The sequence below is a fragment of the Thamnophis sirtalis genome, unplaced genomic scaffold (assembly GCF_051295495.1).
Source record: "Thamnophis sirtalis isolate CommonGarterSnake01/CBP01778 unplaced genomic scaffold, rThaSir2_p1.2 scaffold_3, whole genome shotgun sequence".
Classification (NCBI taxonomy): domain Eukaryota; kingdom Metazoa; phylum Chordata; class Lepidosauria; order Squamata; family Natricidae; genus Thamnophis; species Thamnophis sirtalis.
The window spans coordinates 125,909,656-125,935,215 of NW_028261383.1; the positions used below are offsets into that span (position 1 = coordinate 125,909,656).

The 25,560-nt window shown below is 38.2% G+C and overlaps 1 protein-coding gene and 1 long non-coding RNA gene across 3 annotated transcripts; one reads left to right on the forward strand and one right to left on the reverse strand.

The window, feature by feature from the left end:
• Positions 1-626: 626 nt before the first annotated feature.
• On the reverse strand, positions 627-23,596 carry SLC16A5 (solute carrier family 16 member 5). Its single transcript, XM_014070543.2, has 5 exons — positions 23,491-23,596; positions 14,447-14,694; positions 7,562-7,705; positions 6,187-7,026; positions 627-3,651 (listed from the first exon to the last, which is right to left on the reverse strand). The coding sequence occupies exons 2-5, from the start codon at positions 14,685-14,687 to the stop codon at positions 3,410-3,412; spliced, it is 1,467 nt and encodes a 488-aa protein (XP_013926018.2). The 5' UTR covers positions 14,688-14,694; positions 23,491-23,596; the 3' UTR covers positions 627-3,409.
• On the forward strand, positions 23,347-25,215 carry LOC148048165 (uncharacterized). Of its 2 annotated transcripts, none has more exons than XR_015696006.1 (3): positions 23,347-23,399; positions 23,594-23,959; positions 24,210-25,215. It is a non-coding gene; the product is annotated as an uncharacterized LOC148048165 (long non-coding RNA). The 2 variants fall into 2 exon arrangements; XR_015696007.1 differs by having other exon boundaries at positions 23,594-23,834.
• Positions 25,216-25,560: the final 345 nt, after the last annotated feature.

Here is a 25,560-nt window from a genome sequence, read left to right on the forward strand (position 1 = left end):
AGGTTTCTATGGAATAACTATATATGAACTTTTAGAATAACCAACTTTTGTGCCAAAGGAACATTCATAAGGACAGGCTTAGTCTGGCAATAAAGTAGAGAGAAAGATTGATTATATATCAATCCTCTTCCTCTGCAGACCAGCAATTTAAGAGATCAGGAGGGTGGGTAGGTTTGGCACACTACTACTCAGCACAGAGTGACTCACATAATCTATTTGAAACTAACTTTAGTTCTGTCAATAAGTATTTTCTCTAAAAGCAATCTGCTAGTTAGGATTATAAAATAGTGATGAAAGATCAAGGTGCACACAAATAGTGTCTTGGAGGGATTGTTCCCTCAGTTTTGCCAAATTTCTGCCTTGTATAATAAAACTAGTTGTGTTGTATTCTCTGGCTTAGGAATTAAATTAAAGCAGAGTATTTGAAAATAACATATGATTGACAAGTAAGGAAATACAGAAGTCTTACAAGGGTTTTGGACTTATTCCAGTTACTGGCGTGTGCTTTCCTAGAACATGATTATTATCAACCTACATTTGAAATTTCAGTAGAAAATTAAAAAAAAATAGACAATCACCACTATATCTTAGTGATCACATGCAAAACTAAAACAGAGTCTTCAAAAATCTTTATGTAGAGAGGCTTTATTCAAAAAGAATAGAAAAAGCAGACTTGGACCCTTTTCAAATGATGTCTTTAGAAAAAATAATAACAAGATGTCTCAATCCTGAAACAAGCACAGTGGCTGTTTGTTCTCTTTTAAACGCTTCTCTACTGATACACTTTAGTGCTTCAAAGTTTGAAAATGTTACTGAGTGCTTTTGACTTACATAGATATTTGAAAGGCTTCCCATAAAATTTCCAGTACATAATTTAGTTATCTAGTAATAAACTGACCACAATTCAGAAACAAAGGCATTGCAAATTACTTTAAGACAGAAGTCTACCTAGCTATAATTTTTCTGTTTCAAAACCATCTAACCGACCTTCCTATCAAATAACATACAATTTTTGAAAAAAGGTTCCATTCAGGGGGTGAGGAGTATTTTATATTGAATAAATGTTATTACATTCTTGCATTAGAACTTTGGGGTATTTAGATTTGTATAATATAAGGAATCTAAGAATTTAGATTAAAGTATACCTAGTGTAATTTTCTCTTTCCACTACACTAGCCAGTCAGATGACCCCAAGACATCTTAAAAAGTAGGGCATAAAGATAGCAACCCCTCACTGCTACCAATTTTTAAATTTCCACTTAGTATTATAGACAGGTTATTGATAGGTCAGAGTATTCTTCATGATTTGTCACAGTCTAACCTTGGTAGCTGGATTTTAATAACTGAAGTGTGTATAAGATTGAAAATACATGTTGTTTATCCTATTCAGACAGATTTTCCTCCTCTTTCTATACATCTATATATGGTGTATATCTGTATACACCATGTTCACAGAGATTCACATACACAAGATTATTTTCATTGTATCATGCTGGGGGGAAAAACACATTCAGGCTTTAAAAGTTTGGAGGTCTGACTTTCAGAGTTGGGTTTTTCTAAACCATGTTTGTGGACATGCCATCTGCGTGTTCAGCTTCACTCATCCAATTCTAGAAAATTCCTTTTCCCCTTTTCCCCACCCCCACCCCCAGTTATTCAAAGCACAAAGTAATCTTGGGCTAATTTTAATGCTTCCGGACACCAATATGCTTTGGGCCAATCCTGCATTCCTGTCATTTCAATTCATATATATTAAAGTCAACTTTTAGGTTGATCAGTAGGGCTGTGACTTCCTTCTTACTTCATTTCAACATCTGCTCTTTTGAGTCTATATATTTTAAAGTGCTTGAGTTCCTAGCCAATATTTTCTTTCATTAAAAACCAGTATGGACTTCAGAAGATTTAACTAAGACAAATGTTTACAAAGGGGTTAGAAATGGAAGAGTAGAATATGAAATTAAAATCTGAACTGTCAAAAGCAAGTAAACTAGCCTGGGTTGAAACATGCTCATGTTCCAATATAAATACCACTGTATTTATAAATGTCTTTGTAAATAGGCAAAGGAAATAATGTTCAAAGTACAAAAGAAACAGATTTAAGAGAAATACCATCGTCTTAACTGTAGAGTTTTGTGAACAATTCCAATCCAGAACAGAGATGGTCTTTATTTCGACCTATTCCCTAAGAGAAGCAGCATTTCTAACATCTAATTTCCTTCAAATCTACAAGATTATCTTTTTGCTCCTATACGTATCTTTTTGTATGGAAAGATTTGGCTCTACAGAGACCATGGAAGCCTCTATCCCAGTGAAGACAAGAACAAAAATGACTTCCTGTACCGTACTGACATTTTGAAAGTGGTAGGATCTATTGGTTCCCCCCAAAAATAAGATGTTCACCTACTGTATGGTCATGACTTAGCACTTAGACTTACATACCACTTTATAATGCTTTTCAGACTTCTCTAAGCAGTTTACAGAATCAGCATATTGCTCCCAACAATGAGAATCCTCATTCTACTGACCTCAGGATGGAACGCTGTGTCAACCTTGACACGGTAAGAATCGAACTGCTGGTAGTCAGCAGAATTAGCCTGCAATGCTGCATTCTAACCACTGCGCCATCACAGCTCTGGAAAGTGTCATGACACTTTCTTTGCAGCAACATATATTCGAAGAGGAAGAAAAATTTAAGACACTATTGGTTAATGCATAGGCACTTTGGAGCTGTCCACTTTAACTTGCAGTTTCAATATTGAAACTTTATTGTCTCCATAAAAGGCCTTGAAATGCAGAAAATATTCACTTTGGTTACAGCAATGCATATAATTCGACTCAGGTTGCTTTAAGTGGCATGATACATTCCTCTAGAAAATGCCCTCAAATTATAAAACAGGGATGAAGAATTCTGCTTAACATTAAAAAAACTAGTAGTAGAGATCAATAAATAAGAATTCTGCACTCATACTAGGAAAGAAGTCCACCAGTTGACTTCATTATAAGCTTAACTGCTACCAATAGACTTCTCCAAAACCAAAAGTCCTGTATAAGCAATATTATGTTCAGTTTGCTAGTTTTAGAGGATAAGATAATTAATAACCAAAAGGGTGAATGTCCTGTTTTCACTAAGAGTCTGTAAGAAAACCTGATAACAATTTGTTATGCTTCAAGTAATATCAGATGCTGTCATAAGACTTGCATCCTGTACATTTTGTTTAAAGTGCTCATTAGTGCTTGGTATCATCCTGTATGGATAATTGCTCTAGAAATCTGAACCAAACCCAGTTGAGTAGACCATTGTATTAAGAAGGAAGTGAGCATGAAAAAGAGGCACTTCTCTTCGCGTGATGTCCCTTCCCCCAACTTTTGCATTTTTGCATAATACAATATTCTTTCAGCTCCTTTGCATTCATATGCTTGTTATGTAGATTACTTCAGGAGGACTGTTTTTTGTAGGCACAAATTCAGTTGGCACTTCTGTGTATTTTTGTTTGGAGGGATCTTCAGGGAGTGGCTTATTAGTTTCTTTCAATTTGTTTTTGGCTTCCAATGTGCAAAAGCTAAGACCCATGAACAGAGCAGCTGATACCATGAAGAAACTGGAAGCATAGAAGACACAACTAAAGTGTCCTGTAACATCCACAAGAAGACCTGAAATGGAAAAGATACATGACTATAAAAAAATATACACTACATTTGGCGATCAAATACAGAATCAGGATATCTTAAATATTCAGCCACCAATGGATCAATACCTAAAATGGTCTATGAAGTCTGGTCCAAAGCTAGCCCAACCCATGAAGTCAGTAAAAGGTTCCCTACATTTGGCAGAAGAGCATCAATAAAGATAAGAAACTCAATATAACTGTTGATGCAGAATCATTGTGATTCTAATTACCTTTGATTTCCCCTAATTTCATATTCTTTTTGCCATCTCTAACTTTTATACTGTCAGTATTAATAGATAGTATATGAAGCTGCAGTTGCCACCTACATTTATCCCGAGTTGTTCAATTATTCTGTGTCCCATTTAAACAAACAAGAAATTCCCATTTAATCAATGCAACTTATTAACTATCTGTGGTAAATATAATTCTTCAACAACATTCCACAACAATACATTTCTCACAATCTGTTATAAGAGAAACTCAGAGCTGCTTCTTATCTGAAGCAGTTTCTAGATCCCTTCAGATGTTTGTTTGCTCCTTGCAGGTTCCCATCATTTCCAGTATACTTTAATAGAAAGCATACAGTATCATCATTTGCTAATTGTACAGGCAGCTGTATTTTAAAAATGACAAAAAAATGGTTTGCGGCATATGAATTTAACATGCTGCTTTCCCAACGTTTTCTGATATTGAAATTGCCTGGATATCAGAAAAAGTGTTTCTCAGCATCCACTAGTACACTATAAGAAATATCAAAATCTTTTCCAGAGAGTTTGGATAGACTCCTGATGTATGTTGGAGATAATACAAGTAGGAAAAATTGATAAAAAATGCCTGCCCCTTCTGGTTAACAGACACTCTCTAAAGAGAATCAAAATCCCTTTGACTCCAGCTGATTAATTATAATGGATCGATGTATCTCTACCATTTTGTGAAATTTTGTACAAAAGTCCTTAAATAATATAAAATATTTATTCATTTTAAAATTAAACATATTAGAAGACCTTTAAACTAACAAACTACCAAATGTGTTTAAGAGTTAATCTGTACAGGTAATGTATTTCATTTGTTCTTTAATTTTAATCTCTGCTTATTTAATTAATAGATATTTTTGTCTAAGTATTGTAACATATTTTGTAAGTATCAGCATGCTCACCAAAAAGAAAGATTCACTGAATTCCTCAGGACTCGCTTGTGAGTAAAAATGCTTAAAATTTCATCAGTATAAATTTCCCACCCAAAAAAGTAGATTTTGGGGGGTGAGCCAAAGGATACAATTGCATGGAAGGGAGGGAGGGAGGAAGAGCTGAGGTGGCAGTGGTTAGAATTCTACTTCTGCTGACTGCCGGCTGCCAGCAGTTTGGCAGTTCGAATCTCACCAGGCTCAAGGCTGACTCAGCCTTCCATCTTTCCGAGGTGGGTAAAATGAGGACCCAGATTGTTGGGAGCAATAGGCTGACTCTGTAAACTGCTTAGAGAGGGCTATAAAAGCACTGTGAAGCAGTATATAAGTTTAAGTGCTATTGCTATTGCATTGCAACTGATATTTGGCGACTTGTTCTATGGTAATCAGAAATTTATTTTTACATTCAGAATGTGCTATGTTAATTCTAAGAATTAAAGCAATATTTTGTAACTTCCATACATATGATTCTCTTGTTTTTATTAAAACAATGGATATACAGCAGAGTGCCATGGCTAACCGAGACTCCCTGCAATATATAGGGATGCACATGATCCACATAACAAACACACACACATATATGTGTGTTTGCGTGCATGCATATATATATATACACATACATACACATCAAGTTTGACTTGATGTAATATATTATTTAATATATACATGACTTGATGTAATATATTATTTAATGTATATATATATATATTATATATTATTATTTATGCCTGCATTTTAGCTAAAATATTTCCTAATTTTTCAAAAAAGCAAGCAACTGAGAGAAGAGAAACAGCAAGGAGGGAATTTAACTTTTTTCTGCCATGCCGGTCTGAGTCTTGTTTTTCTCACATTTATGCCAAACTTGGATCACTGGGATTTAGATTATTTAGCAAGAACTGAAAGATGAATAAGAGATTTACTGGACTAGAATTTGGCCGTGGCAAGGACTATGAAGAACAAGAAGATAGATAGCAGAGCTAAAAGCAAAAGAAGCTAAAGACTAGATGTTCTATTAAGGAAAGTTGTTTGCTAATTACTGGGTTGCCACTCCTATACAATCCCCCTTTTTTATGCTGACTGCTGTAATCTTAAATCTCTAAAACCTTAATACTTTCCATTTAAAGCTGTAGTAATCATTCTGCAGAGAATTGTACTGCAAATGCTAAAAGGAGCATGGAACTAAGCAATATCACTGGATGGGTTCACGTAGAGGCTAGCTAGCCATCTGATTGATGGCATAAATGGCCTCTTAAGTGCTACAATACAGCGAATTCTGATTACGTGCAAAATCTGTGACAACAGTACCAATGGGGCCAATTCCTATATACCTCTTACCTGCAAGAGGGGGTCCAATAAGAATGGTGATACTTTCCAAGATGGTGAAAAGACCCAAGGCACTAGAGAACCTGTCCATTTCTACTATGTCCATTAACACTTGGAAGAGAAGTGCACCGATGACACTCATGGAAACACTATAGACCAAGCAGTAGAGGACAAGAATACTATAGTCAGCTGAAACAGCACAGATGAGGTTGCTCAGGCCGCCGAACATCACAGCTGCACTAAAGAGGTAGATCCTCCTGCCAGTGAAGACACGAAGGCCTGAGAGAAGGCCTGCCATTGGGCGCATAAATATGTTGATGAATCCGATAATGGAAATTAGGAGGGCTGCTTTCTGTTCCTCCACTCCATTCAAGATGGCATAGGGCACCAAGTAAACGAGAGGCAGCGCAAAACCCATCACCATCCAGGTAACTCCAAGGGTATAGATTTGGTAGCCTTTGTTCTTGCAGAAGATATCAAAAGCTAGGTACTTCTTCAGGGTCTGGGTACATGCAGTAAATCTTGACTGACATTGTTCTTTATGATGTGAACTGTTACCATTGGGCATTCCTCCAGCTGAATGTTCAGAACAAGATTTCAGGGTAGTCATCTTACCTGGGACTGGCCTCATTATAGCCCCACACACGCAGCAGTTCAGCAACACTCCCCCAAAGATTAGAAATGAGTTTCTCCAGCCCATCTCATCAAGCAGGTGTTGGGAAATTAGTGGCCACAGTGTCATGCCAAGGGAAACTCCAGTGGAGGCCAGGGCATTGGCTAATGCTCGCCGTTGTGTAAAATAATAGCCAAGTACGGTGACACTTGATTGGAAGCTAAAAGATGATCCCAGGCCTTTAAATTAAAAAAGGAAAAAAAATATGAACCTGCAGTGAAAACATTTGTTTTATTCATTTCTGTGTATGTATGTTTATGATGATCAGAATTCATCTATCTTAAAGAATATTAAAAATTATTTTGGGGGCACCACTTAGAAAAAAGGTAGGATATGAACAATACTCTTAATCTACAATAATATTAATTCCAATAAGAATGTATCTGATTATTAGATCTCAGAAGTTTCTGAAAGAATCTTACCCCACCGTCTACTAAAAATACTACTCCTTTGATTAAATTTGAAGTAGGAGCAACCATGGATAATGTAATCACCACATTGCAGACAACAGATGAGCTTTTTTAATGTTACTGAGGCTACTGAAAATCTGAATAAGCATCACAATCCATATACATACATACATAGATCACAATACATATACAATACATAGAGTATCAATCACCATTTGCAACTTGGATTCAGGAACATAAACTCTGAATAGGAACCAAACAGGAAACCATACAAACCATCCCATTGTACTTTTATTATACTCACCAGTGATGAATCCGGCTGTTAAGTAAAGCTCACTAAATGAGTTGGAGAAAGCACTGGCAACCATGCCCACTCCACTGAGCAGGCCTCCCACCATGACTGTTGTCCTACAGCCAAATCGCTCCACCAAAATGCTACAAAGAGGACCTGAGAAGGGAACATTAAAACAGAAATTTCAGATTCAATTTCAAAAAAGTACAGTGATCAGCATAGTCAAATGGTTGCATTTGTTAGATTTATATTCTATGGAATCTCATTTCAGTTTATCTCAACAATTATAACCTGGGGGCGGGGTTTGGTTGGGCTGAGGAAACATGACTAGTCAGGTTATTCAGTGAGCTTCTATAATGAAGGACAAGCACAAACATAGGTCTTTCCTAGCCTCATTCAACACCTCCACATTATGTTCTATTCTCCTCCCTGCACATTTGTTGTTTCTGCTGCTGCTGACCTAGTCAAAGCTGCATTACATAAAGATAGAATTCTGAAGAAAAATAAAATAATCTTGTGTTTGAAAAACAAAAACAAAAGTGCCTTATATAGAGTATTGGCATATCTATTCTCAATCCATGTTCAGCCTATCTGATGTTAAGAGTATTTGGGAATCTGAACTTGAAAATATGGCTACATGTAGAGAGAAAAGAAGAATGGTGTGGATGCCAGTTTCAGATAAAGTTCAGAAGACAAATTGGATGAGTCCCATTTTTTTAAAAAAAGCAGGAAATAATCTGAGAGCATAAAAGGGGATCTGAATATAATATCAATCTGAATCTATTGTGCCAAATAAGGAACAAGATCGGTATGATTGACATAAAGCACTTGAGATGAAGCAGGAAAATAATTTGAATAAAAACATTGTGTTTAACAAGAATGTAAAATTAAGAGAGATATGATCCTGAGATGGAAGAAAAAACTTATGAACAGTAATTTGTTATAGATAAATTATTGCTACTAATATTTATTACTGAGTAATTGTTTTTCTTCTGTTCAATTTTGTCTAATTCTTAGAAAGTGCCTGGATAAGCCCTACATTTTTTCTTGCCAAGGTTTTTCAAAAGTGCTTTGCCATTGTCTCTTTCTTAGGACTGAGAGAGTGTGACTGGCCTAGAATTATCCAACCAGCTTTCATGCCTAAGGCAGGACTAGAAATCACCATCTCCCAGTTGGTGCCTTAACCACTACTCCAAATTGGCTCTCTAATGAATAACTTATTATTAATATAACCAAGCTGTGAACTATCTAGGCACATATCTGCAGCAGCATATAAAGATTTTTTATAAGTATCCCAAGGATACTCCCCTCCCCCCACAGAAATGTACATTAATTATATCCAGCTTTCCTTCTGTGTATGATTGTCTTAGGAATTACTATCAGAAAGTAGGAGTGGTGAATCGGAAGTGAAATGTCATCATAATTTGTAATAGGCTGAAATGAATCCTTTTTGTAACTCTTTGAGGCCAAAACATTGGCATAAATTCTATATGGGGCACAAACAGGAATCCTTTAAAGAAAGACTTACTAGAAACCATACAAACCAAATTCCTGCGAGCCATCTTAGCTGCACCCAATGGAACTCCAAATGCCCAATTAAGAATTGAGGCAGGCATGCCTCAAATTCAGGTAAGAGCCTGGAAGATGATGATCATTCATTGGCTTAAAATGCATTTCTTCCCAGAGGGACTGTCCCCACTAGTGTTGACTGACAATTTCCCCTCCCCCTGGAAACAGGCAACTGATCACAAGCTGGGCTCTCACCCTTATTCTTAATGTCCCTAGGCTTTGATCAAGCAAAGCAAATAGTAATTAATAGAATGAAGGACATGGAGTTCCAAGAAGAACTAAATAGGTTGCCTCTCCACAGTAGGGACAGAATCAAACAGGGTGTGTGGGAATCGGCAAGATATCTAAATGACGTGATCTTCTCAAAACAAAGAATAGCTTTCTTCAGAGCCAGATTCAACATTCTCCCTTCAGCACTCCTCCAGGGCAGGTATAAGAGAACACCTATTGCAGAACGGGTTTGTATATGTGGTAAAGGAGAAGTGGAAGATAATTCACATGTTCTATTACACTGCGAGCTATACTGAGCTTGTAGGTCTGCACATATTCTCCCCTTATTAGAGAGATTGCCAGGGTGGGCAGACAATTTTTATCTAGGCTTTCTCCTTCAGGACACTAACCCAGTTACCACGTATGCAGTGGCAAAGTTCTGTGCGGCTGCAATGTCCATAAGAAAAAAATTGGCTACAGAAGTATAGTTGTCACCTGCTATCAATTATCTGGACATATCTCTAACAATCTTTGGATCATTGTATTTACTTCTATACTTAACAGCATTGCATCCAGGTAAACCAGGGAGTGACCCGAACAATCTGAGAACATGTATGTTATTTTCCACTTTTAACGTCAATACTTTTTAATTATATCTTAATGTCAGTACTTTTTAACATATTGTAAAAACTAATATGTATTGTTGGTTTTTGACCGTAATAAAGATTTACTTACTTACTTACTTGTACCCAAAAAGAACAAGGTGTGTCTCTGAAAAAGAACTACCGTGCCACCTGGAGATCATAAGGGCATGACAGCTAAGGCCACCTGACATCTTAGTAGCTGCTAGTGCAAGAGGGTATGATAGTAGAGCTTGATTTGTTTTCCCTAAGCAGCTATCTTGGATTCTCTCTGTTTCATCAGCCAAGGCTGCACTTGAATTACTACTCTGTGGAAAGGATAGAATTTTGTGCATCTGAAACGTCAGACTTGCTCTCTGCTTTAAATCTGCATTTTCTCAGGCACATTCTCAGGACAACCAATTTTTACTTTAGAAATCTTGTTGGGCATAACTGCCTATTACAGGGAGGCAGACACCCTGGTAGCCAGCTCTACTCTAAGCTTTAAAATTTAGATGAAAGGCCCAAGACCTCAGACATTCAAATCTTTTTGTTTTCCTGTTAGATCAGATTGGAGACAGTAATACAGTACCTTTACAGTACCTGTAAAGTTCTTGCAATGGACAAGAATTGTTTCCTTCCATGAATATGTGCTTCTTAAAGATATATGAGCTCTCCTAAACAAATGTTTGCAACTTTTAATATGTGCAAATGAAATCTCAAATGTCTTCCTCATTCACAGTGCTACAGGTAGACTTGCCTTGAAGAAAACTGGGCCAGATTATATTTTTCATGAGATGGAGTTAGAGATATGGTCATACAGTATAGAGGTTTCTGTCATTCTCCATGTCCTTTCTATTCTGTCACTCTCATACACTTGTCAACTCAGCTGTAGGCCTTACTGGGGGCAAATCACGTTCAACCCGCTGCTTCTTGTGTGTCCTTGAGTATAACATGATGGCAAATTTCCTAACTACTCATATTACTTAATCAGTAGTATGGTTGTTTAATTCAGCCCAAGGTGATACCCTGCTCCTTTCCCCTATTTTCAGGTTGTTTACAGAGTGAACATCAATAAAGCCTAACATCAATACTTGGGAAGATACTGGAAAAAATAACAAAAAAACAGATCTGTGAATATCTAGAAACAAATAAAGTTATAACTAGTAGCCAACATAAGTTTGTTATAAACAGATAATGCCAAACCAATCTTATTTCATTCTTTGATAAAGTGGCTAAATTAGTAGACAAGTATGGCTTTGAAGGTCATTCAGTGAACCGTTGTAAGTCAAGAACTACTGTACATAGTCACCCCATTCAGTAATTTAAGCTGCCACAAATATCAATGTTTGGATATTAGTTATAGATCAAGAGTATATAAATTAAAGAGGAAAATTCATCAAGAACACTGTGTGGTACTTCTTGGTAGTTAAGCAATGTCAATAGAAACAACTCTCATTATACTATTAGAAGTCCTAGCAATTGTTTAAGAATGATATAATACATGCATTATATAAGAGCAAGCCTATTATAGGTTAATTGGCAAAAGAAATCATTACCAAATGAAATATTTCACTAAGTTTCCCAACTCTGTAGAGAACATAATCCTTTCTTAGTCAGCATAACAACACCCATGATCAAAGGTCTGACGCAATATTATTATCACAGGCCCACTTATAAAAGAGATAATAACCAGGTGTTCCTGTTACCCAATGGAATAAGAAGCTAATGAAATCTTGCAGGTGTGCAAAATATACTGTTAAACTGTTCAGGGCCCAACCAGCTTTTCAGACATTTATAAGCATAGGAATAAAGCCTAATAGGCATAGATCCTAAAATAGAACGTTCATAAACACTACCATTTTATTTTTCAATGTTTTTCTTAATTTTACATTAATTTCTTTGATGGCTGTTAGCCACCCACAGTCATTGAAAGTTGGATGGCATACAGATAATAATCTGTGATGATATCTTTAACATCATCAAACAAGAACATTTGCCTATCCCAGATTCTTGGGAAGAACTCAATAGGTGAATAAAAATGCCAAATCCAGTCTAAATATTTGGGTGACTATGTGACCAGCCATAAACACCTCTGGCTGACTGTGCAATCAACCCTAATAATCACTACAATAATAACAAGAATACTGGCAAGAACTGCCATTAACCATCTATATTCTAGCAAGTCTACTGTTTTTCTGAGGGGTGCAAATTTGCATCTCCCTGGGTTCCAACCCACTGATGGGCAGGGAATCCATTCTGATGCAGCTAAAGTCCTGTTCTTTCTTTTCTCTATCCTGTCCTCACTAATTTTCTGCTTGCCTGAGACAATGGTCATTTTTCCCCAACTGTACACTCTCAATAAAAATGCAACCCTTCATTTTTAAAACATTAACATACTTATTTGACATATTTTTCTTTTCTTTTCTGGGGTTATTTTACATAATTTTTCAGTGTTTGCAATATAAAAGGTAGATCTATAGAACAATGATGTCTATGGAATACTGATAGTCTGCTCAATAGTCCTATGGTGAGGGAAATGAATATTTTCCAACCTATCAGTTAAGTTTTACATCAACCCACTTTGAGGTAATGTAGGGCCTTTCCCTCAATTTGTCTTAATGTTTTTTCCTCAGCAATCTTAGAGAATAAATTTCATAATTTGGAAGATGGGATCTGCCTTTGTGGTACAGGGGATATCCTGCTGTATTATCATTTATTATATTGCTCATTCTGTTAAGGTATTTATATCACTCATAGAACTCTGTTTATCACTAATAAACACGATGTATCTTATTGTTAGGTAAATATTACTCTTAAGACTCAACCACATATCCTGCTTGCCACAGCACAAGAATATCATGCTAACTATTCACAGAGGACTTTCTTTGTAACATTACCTTCATCTCATTGTTAGTCAACTGCTGAGGCAGTCTGAACTCATTTCAGATGTTCAGAAATGCAAGTAGTGTTTTCCCCTTTATCCTGACACAAAAGTCCCCAAGAGCACAATCTAAAATGCTTAGAAGAGCCCTGGAATAATGCAGAGAAGCTTGGTTCCGTTCAACTGGCCCGCTAGATGTGCGGTGGCACAATAGCAGAGCATAGCACTGTTCCTAGTGCACATTAAAGGCAGGCTATGGGAACTACACAGACTAAATTGATATGATTTTTCTCCCATCTCTAATATGTGAGAAGAATTCAGCAAAATGGAAGTATGGATGAGCCCTCAATGTGGCCCAATTTTATGATGCGGCTGGTTGAATGCGTCAACTGAATCTTTAAGAATTTGTTTAGTGATTCAATCTCTGAGTTTTATCTGGATCTTGCCAATGGATTTTTGTGTCAAGGTTCCCCCCCCCTTGGTTTGTTTCTTATTTTGAATTGGTCAATGACTGTAGCAAAGATTTGTCTGATAGGGGGGGAAAAAAGCTCAGATAGTTTTAGTTGGCTCTTTAACTTTCCTCTTTAACTCAAGGGCATGTGAAGGGTGGTGTCCATTGGCCGAAAATCTAGTACTCATCTCACAGGCTCAGAGCAGAGTAGCTTTGAAATATTTTGTTTAAAACAACTTTAAGTATGTACATGAGAAAGAGATATGACTGAGAAAGAGTGTATGTGTATGTTTAGCCAGTGCCTTCTTTTTAGGGCTGAGATGGAGTGAGGTGAGTGACCCAAAGTCACCTAGCTGGTTTTGTATCTTAGGTGGGAAGTAGAGTTCCCAATTTAATTTCTGAAGCCTTAATCTCTAATCTCAAACTGTCTCTCAATTACATGATAAAATATGTACATATTAACTCAATATGGTCTCGTCATTCTCAGCTTTCTGGGCTAACCTTACTTGAAAAAGCAGCAATTAAAAAAATTGAGCAATTAAAATTAGTCAGCCTTCTGATCTTACTTGAAAAGGCAGCAAATAAAATAGTAATTAAAATCAATTTTAATTAAAATTAAGCAATTAAAAAGAACCAGTATGGATTCGTGGTTATGGCACCAAGAATCTGCAAGTTCTAAGCCCATCCTAGGCATGAAAGCTGGCTGTATGATTTTGAGCCAGGCAATTTCTCAGTCCAATCCACTTCACAGGATTGTTGTTGAGAATATAGGAGGAGGAAAGAGTATTAAGTATGTTCACCACCTTGAGTTATTTATAAAAATAATAAAGACAAGGCAAATATAGTTACATAGATAGCCAGTCAGCCAGCTATATGGAACCCACAATCTATCAGGAAATCCTTTCCATTGTTCATGATATTGTAGATGTCACATAAAAAGTGGTTTTGGGGGGAAGAGGAAGATACTGTTGGAGATTAGGAAGGAAGATTTATTTTTGTATCTAGAAGTAGAACCATATAACGAAGCTTGAAGAGAAAACATACCTTTGGTAGATCTCTTTGGTAGAACATTATTTGCTAGTTAGCAATTGATCTTGTGATCTTTTCATGGGACCTTGATGACATTTAAGAAGAAAGTTTATCAATAAAAACAAAATACTCACCACCTGCATGGAGGACAGCTGTCATGATGGAGGGGAACCATGATGTCTCACTATTGGTAGCGTGGAAATCACGCTGCAGGTCCTTGAAGAAGACTCCAATGCAAGAAGAAAAACCCAGTGTTAGACCTTGAACCAGCACTGTAGCTACTAAGACCATCCAAGCCCATCCTCGATCCTGGTCTTTGATGATTCTAGGGGATGCTTCTCCTTCTTGGCGCATCTTTGCAAGGTGTCTTTTCATAGAATACCTAATTGGAAGACAGCAGGCAAATGGAGATGAACCACAATTGGATCAATGCTAAGGCTACAACAGTGGAGCTACTGAACTACTGTTCAGGCAGAAAGTAATTCATTTCAGTTTTAATAGAGAGCTTCCCTGTCACAATCTCTTGGAATAGCACCAACCCATTTTATTTTGTATGCTGTGCTTTATGTCACAAGATTGTAAACGCCAGTAGGTAATGGGTTAGGCACACCTCCAGTGGCAAATGACCAACATTTAGTACTAGGTTCTCATTGATTTTACCTTTCACCTGCTTTTGGCCCATGGAATTTCCTCATTGTCTCAACTGAATATCCTAAATGTTTTGTGTCAGGAAAAGGCAAAGTTTGTAAATCTCAGTTATTTGTTTTTCACAACCCAGTCTTGTAACAAACACTCTTCCACAATTTCTGCTTCTCTTGTGTGTAATGTTAGGTGTTTGGATAGCAGGCTTTAAATTTCACATTCCTTCTATTATGCCATTTCATTGTCTCAACCGAGTGTCATGAATGTTTTGTGTCAGCAAGAGGCAAATTTTGTAAATCTCAAATGTTTTTCACAAGTAGCCTTGCAGTGAATGTTCTTGCACAAGTTCTGCTGTTTCTGGGTGTAATGTTAGGTGTTTGGATAGCAGGCTTTAAATTTCACATCCCTTCTATTATGCCACTTCATTGTCTCAACTGAGTATCGTAAATGTTTTGTTTCAGGAAGAGGTAGTTTGTAAATCTCAATTATTTGTTTTTCAGAACCAGCAAGGTAGCAGGACTTAAATTTCAAATCCCTTCCACTATGGCATTATGCATTTTAAGAATATATTCACACATGTATCAATTAACATCCCCTCCATAAAATATCTGTAATGGTTCAAAAGTATTATTGATATCTTCTATTGTCTTATCTATTAAAAAGATATAAGAAAATCCCCCTTCCCAATGTTTTTGGGTGTTACTGGTGAACATATCTAAAGAGAAACTTAAGATCTCATAAAGGGCACGTGTAATTTGTCAAGCTACAAGCACAAAATCAAGGCACGATATGTTTATTTTATGTGCAATAGAGACAAAGAAATAATCTGCTTGAATAAATAAGATATATTTATTCTGCAGGGAGAAATATGTAGGGTGATCATTTTAGCCAGCCACCAATAGCCAAGAATAACATATATACATATTGTCAGGAACAGGATTGTATTGGTGTGCTTGAAAAATACCATGTGCCTTTTCCTAAACAAGAAAATCACCAGGAAATACTTTACAGTCAGCATTCCTTCCTCCAATTCCTCCGTCAAACAAGATAAATTAGCTTATATAGCTCTCTTATAGACATTTCCTAATTTTGTTATTTATTTAATTAAGGGCTTTTTAAAATCCTACTTTTCAGGGTAGGAATCAAGTATTTTACACAGTCTCTGCCAAAAACGTTGCTACTTAAAAATATGAGAGGGGGGGGGGAGAGAGAGAGAGACAGACAGACTCTCACCGCCACTAAGAGAAGGGGTGTGGTACAATGTTCCCTATAATTTTTTTTCAGTGTGAGCAGAAAAGTATAGTGTTTGAGCGGCATATTTTCATGCCTGAGCACCTGAATTTTTTTCACAGATGTCACCTGACAACAACAAAATCAGTATTATTTGAAACTCAAAGTTATGTTTATTCAAGGTACCTGCTTAATTAAAAGTGTTATATAATATCAGTATCACTTAACAACGCTCCTGCTTAGCAACCAAAATGTTGGCTCAGAAAGTCTGGCATTTGCAGCACGCAAGTCTTAAAGCTGTTGTTACAAGACCCTTGCACCCCTAACCCTTTAGGGGAAAAAACCCCAGGGGTCTTCAAATGTGACAGCTTTAAGACTTGTGGACTTCAACTCCCAGAATTCCTCCCTGAGGGGAATTGTATATTTGGACTGTTTCATAGTTACATTAGAGAACTACATTGTTAAAACTTAGCACAAAAGATACCTTTTATCTGAAAATCCAAATAGAGTAAACCTGCTATTATCCCAGAGCACTAATGTCATTTGTCCCAATCTGTTTTACGAGTCTGTATTAAAATAGATTTTCACTAAATTTTATAGATCTATATTTCAGGAACCTATCAGAAGTTAGGGCAAGATAAGAGTGGAAGAATGAATTTTGTTGCAGGTCATGGGGATTTTTTCAGCATCTTAAAAGTGGAGCGCATGTGCATTGAACTAGCAATACCCATTTAATAACAAAAGGAAATGGCTGAATTAAATTTGGTAAAGTTGCAAGCGAGCTGTAAAAAGCTTGTGGTTTTTAAAATCATAGAATCAGAAGGGATACTGGAGGTCTTCTAGTCCAGCCCCTTGTCCAAGGCAGGAGTCTTTATATCATCTGAGACAAATGGCTGTCCAGTCTTTTGAAAACCTGTAGCAAATGAATTAAGATTCCATTGATTTTAATTGTTCTTACTGTCAGATTTCTCCTTATTTCCAGCTTGAGTCTCCTTCTGACAAGTTTCCATTGCTTCTTGTCCTGTCCTCAGGTGCTATTGCTGCCGCCTCCTCCTCCTCCTCCAACAGCACCAACACATTTGCTGCCCAGCGCTGCGGCTGAGGTGAAGCCGCCAAAGCTCCCGCTGGTGCCCCCGCAGCGTTGGGCGGAAATCCGACCGGCAGTGCTGTTGGAGGAGGAGGAGGCGAACCAGCCTGCCACCACCGGCCACCGCCAGCCCCGCGGCTCTTCCCGCCCCCTTCCCAGCCCCACAGTCCAGCGGATGCAGCAGAAGCAGCCCCGGGGCTCCGCTGCCGCTCCCCGCATTTTCTGGATGGGGTCTCTCAGGAAGGAATCCCCCTTTGAAGGAATCCCCCTTTGAAGAGCTGTGCTCTTCAAAACAAGTCTGGGGAGGTCCTTTGCAGGCGGCCAGTTGTAGCCGCCTGCAAAGGACTTCCCCACGTTTGCTTTTCAGAAATCTCTGCGCGGCAGTTAGAAACTGCTGCGCGGGGGTTTCTTTTCACATGCGCGGCCGCGCAGCCGCGCACCTTAGAGGGAACAGTGGTGTGGTAGCTAGGGTTTGCGGGCTGGCAGGTCCACGTGGGGCATGTTCCCCCAGGAAATGGGTGGGACCAACTGCGCATGGGGCTTATAACGAGCTTATTTTCGGGGGAGGTCTTGTTTTGGGGAAAACAGGTAGCAAACTTTAATATTCTTTCTTAGAAAGAATTGAATAATTAATTAAATAATTAAATAACTATTCTTGTATAATTAAGCTGCATACAGGGAATGTAATAGATGGAGCCTAGCTTGAAATTAAACAGGGGTGATGTGACTCTGTTCCAATTCCCAAGTCTATTTGTCACCAGGCCTGGGGTAGGTTGCTGCCACCATTACTGCCAGTTTTCTTCACGCTGCACGCTTAGCTTTCATGCACACTGCATGTTGCTTGCGCATGCACAGTTGCCTGTAAACTTAGTCATTATTAAATGACTCAAACATGCCGGCAAACGCATGTGTGACTGGGGAACTGGTTCAGGGGCGTGGCTAACCAGGCATCCCTATCGGTTCGGCAACCCAGTTGCAATTTCCACTACTGGTTCACTACCTCTGCACCAGGCCAATTGAAGTAGGAATCCACAATGCCTCTTCTGTTAGGAAACTAGGGCTAAAAGGGGGCCCGCAGGCAGCAGCCTGTTTTCAAATCCATGAATCCTATCAAAAGCACTAGTAGTACATGTGTCTCTTTTAACCGACCTTCTGGATCTGGAAGAGAATGCCATTAGTAAAGGCTGTGCTGATCTTTATATCTTCCCTTTGTACTTTGGTATAAAATTCCATACCAAATTTGTTCCTTGAAATATATGTTCCATGTTGCTGCATAACCTTTGTTCAGATTAATGCTGAACAAAGAATATGTAGCTGCAGGATCCAAGTTTCCACATGAGGATCAAAAGCAACTTTTTTGAATCTGTACATGCCCAGCAAATCATTTTCCACTCCAGATTCATTGAGTAAACTGATTGGAGAACATGTGTTATGAGTTCTTCATGAAAGGTATTAGTGCAACTGGTTTCTTAGGTAACCTTTGTAATTACAATCTAGAATTCTAAAAAGAACGGAGGAATCACAGGACAATCTCATTATTATAGGAATGGATCTAATGGCAATAGGGTTTAAGTACTGTAGTCAATACATTGATAGTAAATTATTGTTTATTTTAGAATTATCCTAAAGCATGCAAGAATACACATCCAGAATTAGTTATCTACCATTTTACAATACATTAGCAGGAAGATTAGTATATGTCATTTTTATTTAAGTAATTTATTTGAGAAATACTCAGATGTTTCTACTTGGAAACCTCTTTTGGAGTTTGTGCTTGAGGTGGAAAAAAATGAAACTTTGATTTTAGGTTTTGCTGATTAGATAAGATTGTTGCTATAGAAATTGTCAGAGTATATTGCTGCATATAAAAGTACAAGTTGTACATTATTATCTTATTCTAAAGGCTGCCAAAAGGAGTCAGCAGTCAATGCTTTTTTCTTCTTCTTAACCTACGTACACTTTTTCCTCTGCCCCTTTGACTTCCTTATTTTTCCATTATTTTTATTTCTGTATTTTATATTTTGATTAAGTAATAAAATATAATCATGTAAAATAGTCTATTAATGGGAAAGAAAAACTATTTCCTTTGGATCATAATCTGGCGCTTGCTCACAGACAACGTTCAAAATAAACCACTAACAAAAGCAGTGAGTAACTGGCATAAGCACTTGATTCACTGTATAATCAAGCTCAAGATACTGCCCTTTAGTCATGCACACAGTCTCCAAACTTTTTTTTAATACAGCTCTCAGAGCCCAGATTGGATTGGACCCCCCAAAAATCCACAAAGTATACTAACTCTTTATACAGACCTATTTTAGAAGCTGAGCAGAGTTGGCCTTGATTAATATGTCTGAGTCTGTTTTCTAGTCTAGGAAGTTTTTTTAAAAAAAAGACAGAAGAAAATAGAAAAGGCGAACCTCATTGATTACACAAAATTGCATGGATGCAATCAGCAAGAATTGAGTTCATTTCCCCCATCCCATCCCAAAATGATTCTTATACATAGATGTGGTATAATTATCATATTGCCTACCCACCAATGGCTGTTCAATATATTTGAAGTTTGCCACAAGAAGGTTGCCTGTTCTGGGCACTTTTGAGTTAAGCAGAATCAATGATTAAGCAGACATTAATCCAACATCAGGAAAGGCTTTATTAAGGATCAGTTGAGGAACACTTCCTTCTCTATGCTAGAATGTACTGTGATTGATCTTCAAGCGTCCATTCTTGACCAATTTCCCAAGGAAAGTGGAGCAATAAAGCACCAAATTAACTGGAAAACATTACTTGTGACTCCGGCATCTTGAACGAGGATGTTTCTTAAACCATCCTTACATACATTCACTAGCCCCCAGCAAGTTTTTACTATCAGTGGCAAGCCTTTTATGAATGGCCTTGTAAATAACACTTCCTGCATCTTATCACTTCTTACTCAACCCACCTGCAACTACACGCCCACACATTTCATGCTGAGGGTAACATTTCAGGCTGCTAATGTAATGGATAAAGTAATAAAAGGTTTATGATCCCAGGGCTTCAGAATGCTCTTGTCAAGGGGTGGCCCTTCAGTGAAACAGCTGCTCCAACTACTAATCCAGTACATATAGAAGTGAGGCCTCTCCACTCCCACCTGCAGCACCCTCTGGTTTATTACCTCAGTAACTCATTCATTGGGCCCAAAGTGGTGTGTAATGCTGAAGGTGTCCGTGTGTTTGCCTGCACAGGTAGCTGCTATGGCCACCATACCATAATTAGTGCTCTGAGGACCTGCTTTATAGGCCAGCTGGTAAGATCTCTTGGGTCATCCCAGGAAGCTGCCTTACTTTCTTCTGCAGCAATTCTTTTAAAAGGCTACCGCCCTCTGCACATTCCTCTCTTCTTGATTTACAGTTGGATTTTTCTTACCCTGAGTAATTTTATATAACTCAAGTGAAGTTTTCTAAATACTACAGTGGAAAAACCACCCGGGGCTTCTAAAGAGTTCTTACGCGTAATATATTTTAAAAATGCCCTTAAATAATTGAGTAGAATTGTAACTGACTTGCATACTAGTTAGAAACAGAGTGCATTTTCTGAATATGCATTTCACTATCTCCTATCCATGTCACAACCCTTATCCAACTATTTAAAGGAGTATCACTTTGACATACTGTAGGCACTGATTTATTTCTAGCCTATCACAGCCTGTGCCCTTTGTCATAGGAGTAACTATTATCACTTTATTTAAACAAGCACATTTTAAAAAATAGTGCTAACACCCAGTCTGGCTTCTTTTATTATATTGTAATTACTCTGTTTCCAGAGGTGGATTACTAATTTCTTTTACTACTAGTTTGGGCGCGCTCCTGGGTGCGTGTGCGCGATGCTTCTATGCAGGTACAGAAGTGTCCAGGTGTGTGGGCGGAGCCTCCTGCCACTGCTACTACCAGTTTGGCCAATTCAGGCCAAACCAGCAGCAACCCACTTTTGCCTGTTTCCCTGAAAATAGGACCTCCCTGGATAATAAGTCCAATCAGGCTTTTGAGTGCATGAACTAAAATAAGCCCTCCCTGAAAATATTGCAACACAGCAGCAGCCATGAGGTGACCATGCTTGTTGCCTCCTGCACCTCAAAAATAATAAGAACTCCCCAAAAATAAGGCCAAGCGCTTATTTTGGGTGTCAAAAGAAAATAAGGCACTGTCTTATTTTTTGGAAAACACAGTAGTATATAAAACACAAATGAATTTTTTGCAAGTACACACTTTTATAATATTAATGTTTAAACTTTTTGTCATATTCATTAACTCTATTATAGTAAAACAAAATGAGAAGGGTTTTTTTCACATTTGTAGAGTGTTATAGATCAGTGTTTTTCAACCACTGTGCCGCGGCACACTAGTGTGCCGTGACATAGTGTAAGGTGTGCCGTGGGAAAAACACCCGCCTATATTGAATATAGGCACAGAATTTAATTTTTTTAACATTTTCTAATGGTGGTGTGCCTCGTGATTTTTTTCATGAAAAAAGTGTGCCTTTGCACAAAAAGGTTGAAAAACACTGTTATAGATGCATACAAGTATAATGCTATAACTTACTCATTTAACAGATGTTTAATTGTTTCTTTAATTTTTAAGAAAATATTGTAGTATTTTAATGCAAAACATTGCTGATAACCAAGAGAAAAAAGTGATGATACCTACAAAGGGAAATATGCACAGAACAGTGACTACTTTCTTTGTCTGACATTTTAAAAAGCTTCTTTTAAAAAGTCAGTATAATAGCACAAAAAGAGTTAACTTTCTGAAGGCTATATCACCATCCTTTAAAAAGGTGTTCCCACAGTTTAAAAAAAGAAGACAAAAATATGCTGGAAAAGCAAATGAGGATTTCCAGAGAATTTCTTGAGTGCATAAAATTGTGCAATAATTTGCCAGCGATTTCACAAGTTTTCATTTGGAAGCACTTAGTATCTGAACATAGCGACAGCCATCAAACAAATGTAGTGGAATAGAAGAAATGCAACAAGATGGAACTGAAACACTGGAAAGACAACAGTTTAGAAAAAGAGTAAAAATGAAAGGGTTCCCCTCTAATTCCCCAAATCAAGAGAGCATACGCACCAAAGACAAATTCCTTGTGTCCAGTCACACTTGGCCAATAAAGAATTCTATTCTATTCTATAAATGTACAGTCAGATCTAACTATATAGCTCTACATCAATTTCTAGAAACTTAACAATAAATAAATAAAAATGGCCAGTACAGTCTGCCCTAGGTCATAATTCTATAAGGCAGGGGTTTTCAAACTTTTTCAGGCCTCAAAATGGTTAAGGAAAAAAATTCCTGAAACTAAAAAGAATTCCCATAACCCCTGATCCAGAAGCAAAGTTTTAGCCAGAAAATATTGACTGCATTCAAATGAATCCCCACCCCACTCCCGTCGCAATTTTTCATGGAGCTCCAGAAAGTTCTCCAGGGACTCTCTCTAGGACTCCAGGAAGGTAGTTTGAAACACCTGGCAACAAGGTACAATTTGATAACTTAATCAGTTCATGGGTGAAAGCCCTATCAAGTGCACAGATCTCTCAGCTACTCTCCCCATGACAGCATTTCGCAACTCAAGCAGAAACAGCGCGCTAGTTTCCTGTTGTTATAGAGATCTGTATTGCCTTCGGCGTCCCTAAAATAAAAGGTCAATCATCACCCCTGTTTAGACTGGATCTTTGTGCCTTAGTTTTCAGAGCCCACCGCGGGACCATGAGGAAAACAGGCCTCTGTTTTAGCTACAAAGTGGGAGTCCTTCTCTCCAGAAAACACGGTCGGGGTGGGTGGGTGAGGTTGATTTAATCACAATCTAACTCGATCTTGGGAATTCCCATCTCCGTCTTAGACAGTCGGCCAACGTCCTAATTGCAGAGACTGATTAGATTCCAGGCTGATGTTCCAGGCAACAGAGCCGGAGAAGCTGCTTTCTCGTAAAAACACTGAAAAAGCCCAAACCCCGCTGCCAGCCCTTTGAGAAGAAAGAAAAAGCTGCTGTCCCAGACACGTGTTGCCCGATCCCTCCCCGCCCCTCCCCCCCAGTTGATTACACGCCGATGGCTCCACTGGCGGGGAAGCGAAAAAGGCAGGAAAAGACCCGGGGTGAGATGGATCTTAGCTTTTAAAATTCCGCCCCCCCCCCCCAAAAAAAAAATCTCGCCGAAGTGACTCCGGCCGATTGACTGTCTCTTACCTGTTCAGCCCGGGCAAGGGGAGAAGCGCGGGGCTGACGGCTCCCTCCCTGGCGGGGAATCCCCGGGGCACCTTCCTTTCACTTCTCCCGCTTCTCTTTCCAGCGGGGCCGCCGGGTGAAATAGCTTTTTAACTCTCGCCGCCGTGACTGCTGGCGGCGGCAACAGCGGAGGCGGAGGAGGAGGAGGAGACTGGAGCTTGGAGAGGATAGATTGCGGTATCTCTGGTTGCTCGACCGACCCAGGATGGCAGAGGTCAATCGAGGAGTCTGCCTGGCTCTCAAGGCGCCTTGTTTGTCGAAGGGTTGAAACTCTTTCCCGAAGATCGCGTCATCAAAAAGCAAAGGTGCGTTTGGAAGACTTGGTTTCTTTCTTTTTGGATCATGGTCTATCAGGGATCTGCTTTATTATTTCCAAGGTCTTGGTTCCTGCTGAGGAGATTGGTCTTACACGTTATTTTTCAGGTTCCAGGTGAGTCTAAAATGGATATCTTGGTTTGTATTTTTCTTCTGAGCCTTCTGTCACTTTCGTTTGGGATGACGTAATGAACTATTACTCTCTAGTTTCTTCACCAATAAAAGTTACAAATTAGGGTCTTTTTTAAACAAAATTGGGGAGAGTTGGGTTGTATATTGGCCTGTGCTTGAATTGATACAACATGCCTGTTGGTAGTTGTAAAAACTGAGAAAAAAACCCACATTTTTGTTTTAATGTTTTTCAGAGTTGAAACCTGCAGTCACCTGTACTATCACTTTGTGGTAACCATAAACCAGAGATCAATATCTTAATGTGGCTTTGAAGCTGCATGACTCCAAATTGACTCTGGACTCTTCCTACCTCAAATGTTAAATGCAAGAACCAGGCCACCATTATAACAAGACAAAAATCACCCACTGTATTTCACATCTAATGTCAAACGAGGCCTTGCCACTAAGACATTTCTTTTAATTAGTTGTCCAGTTTTTTTTTTTTACAGTGCCTTCTAAGGATGTAGAACAGGCCCCTGTACTTTTACAAAAGGAATTGAAACTACAACCCTCTTGATGTTCAGTTGATAGCTCTGGGATTAGCTGATGCTTTATGTGTTGTTCCCAAATTTCCAACTGTGGACTACGTTCATAGCCTGGGTGAAATTCATATTTTATTATTGTAGCTAAGTATTTGCTTGATTGGGAATGCACAAATTACTTTGCTGTGTGAACTCAAGATGAGAGGCCTGGGGCAGAAGTTTGGTCAGCTTTCCAGCCTTGGTATGCAGTGGTACATGTTGCATGAGGAGTGATCAGAGATGGCATCATAGCTTTCCCATACAATGTACATGCAAATTATATTGCAAGCAGAAACAGATTATTTCCAAATATGAACATCTGAAAATTTCCTAGAAACTGGAAGCAGAATAGGTTCTATAAAAACTCGGCTTTAGCCTTTGTCCTTCAGTAAGAAAATGCTTTTGTAGTCACTTTAATCAATCCAGAATAATTATTACTTCCAGTTTCTGACTGACAGCATGCCATAAAATTCTCCTCTTTAGCAGATCCTGAAAAGGTTTTACATTCACTCCTTGTTTAGCCTCTTCCTTAGCAACCATTTTCAAATATGACTGTAATAAGTGGTGATTTAAGAAATCAACGAATGAACACATTTATCACCAAATTTCATGTGCTTTGCAAGGCACACTGGAGTAAAAGTAAAACTGTTGACATAGCTCCAAGAGAATTTCATCTGCATGAAAAGGCAGTAAACTATTGACCTTTCAATCTCTCTCTCTGTCACATGTTTCCTTAGGATCATTTTACCTAACAATCTGGTTCTTGGAATGGCGTGCAGTCGTTAAAATGAGATGTGGATGTAAAATGTCTTATTTTAGCCACTGTGACTGTATAACTCTCTATGTGTGCGTGCGCACGCAAAATATGATTAACATTAATTTGCATTAAGTATCACTGAATATTTTAAAAATTAACAAAGTGCACAGAGAAATAACATCAACAAGAAAGCAGTTTGACAGGTAATTGACAGGCAACACCTGCCACCTAGACCCATATTAATTATTTGGCAAGGAAGTTAATCAC

Coding starts and splice junctions, on each gene's coding strand:
- SLC16A5 (XM_014070543.2), bottom strand. CDS start 14,687: ATGAAAAGACACCTTGCAAAGATGCGCCAAGAAGGAGAAGCATCCCCT. Junction 7,706..14,446: donor AGCTGTCCTCCATGCAGGTG/GTGAGTATTTTG, acceptor TTCCCTTCTCAG/GTCCTCTTTGTAGCATTTTG. Junction 3,652..6,186: donor TATTGGACCCCCTCTTGCAG/GTAAGAGGTATA, acceptor TTTCCATTTCAG/GTCTTCTTGTGGATGTTACA.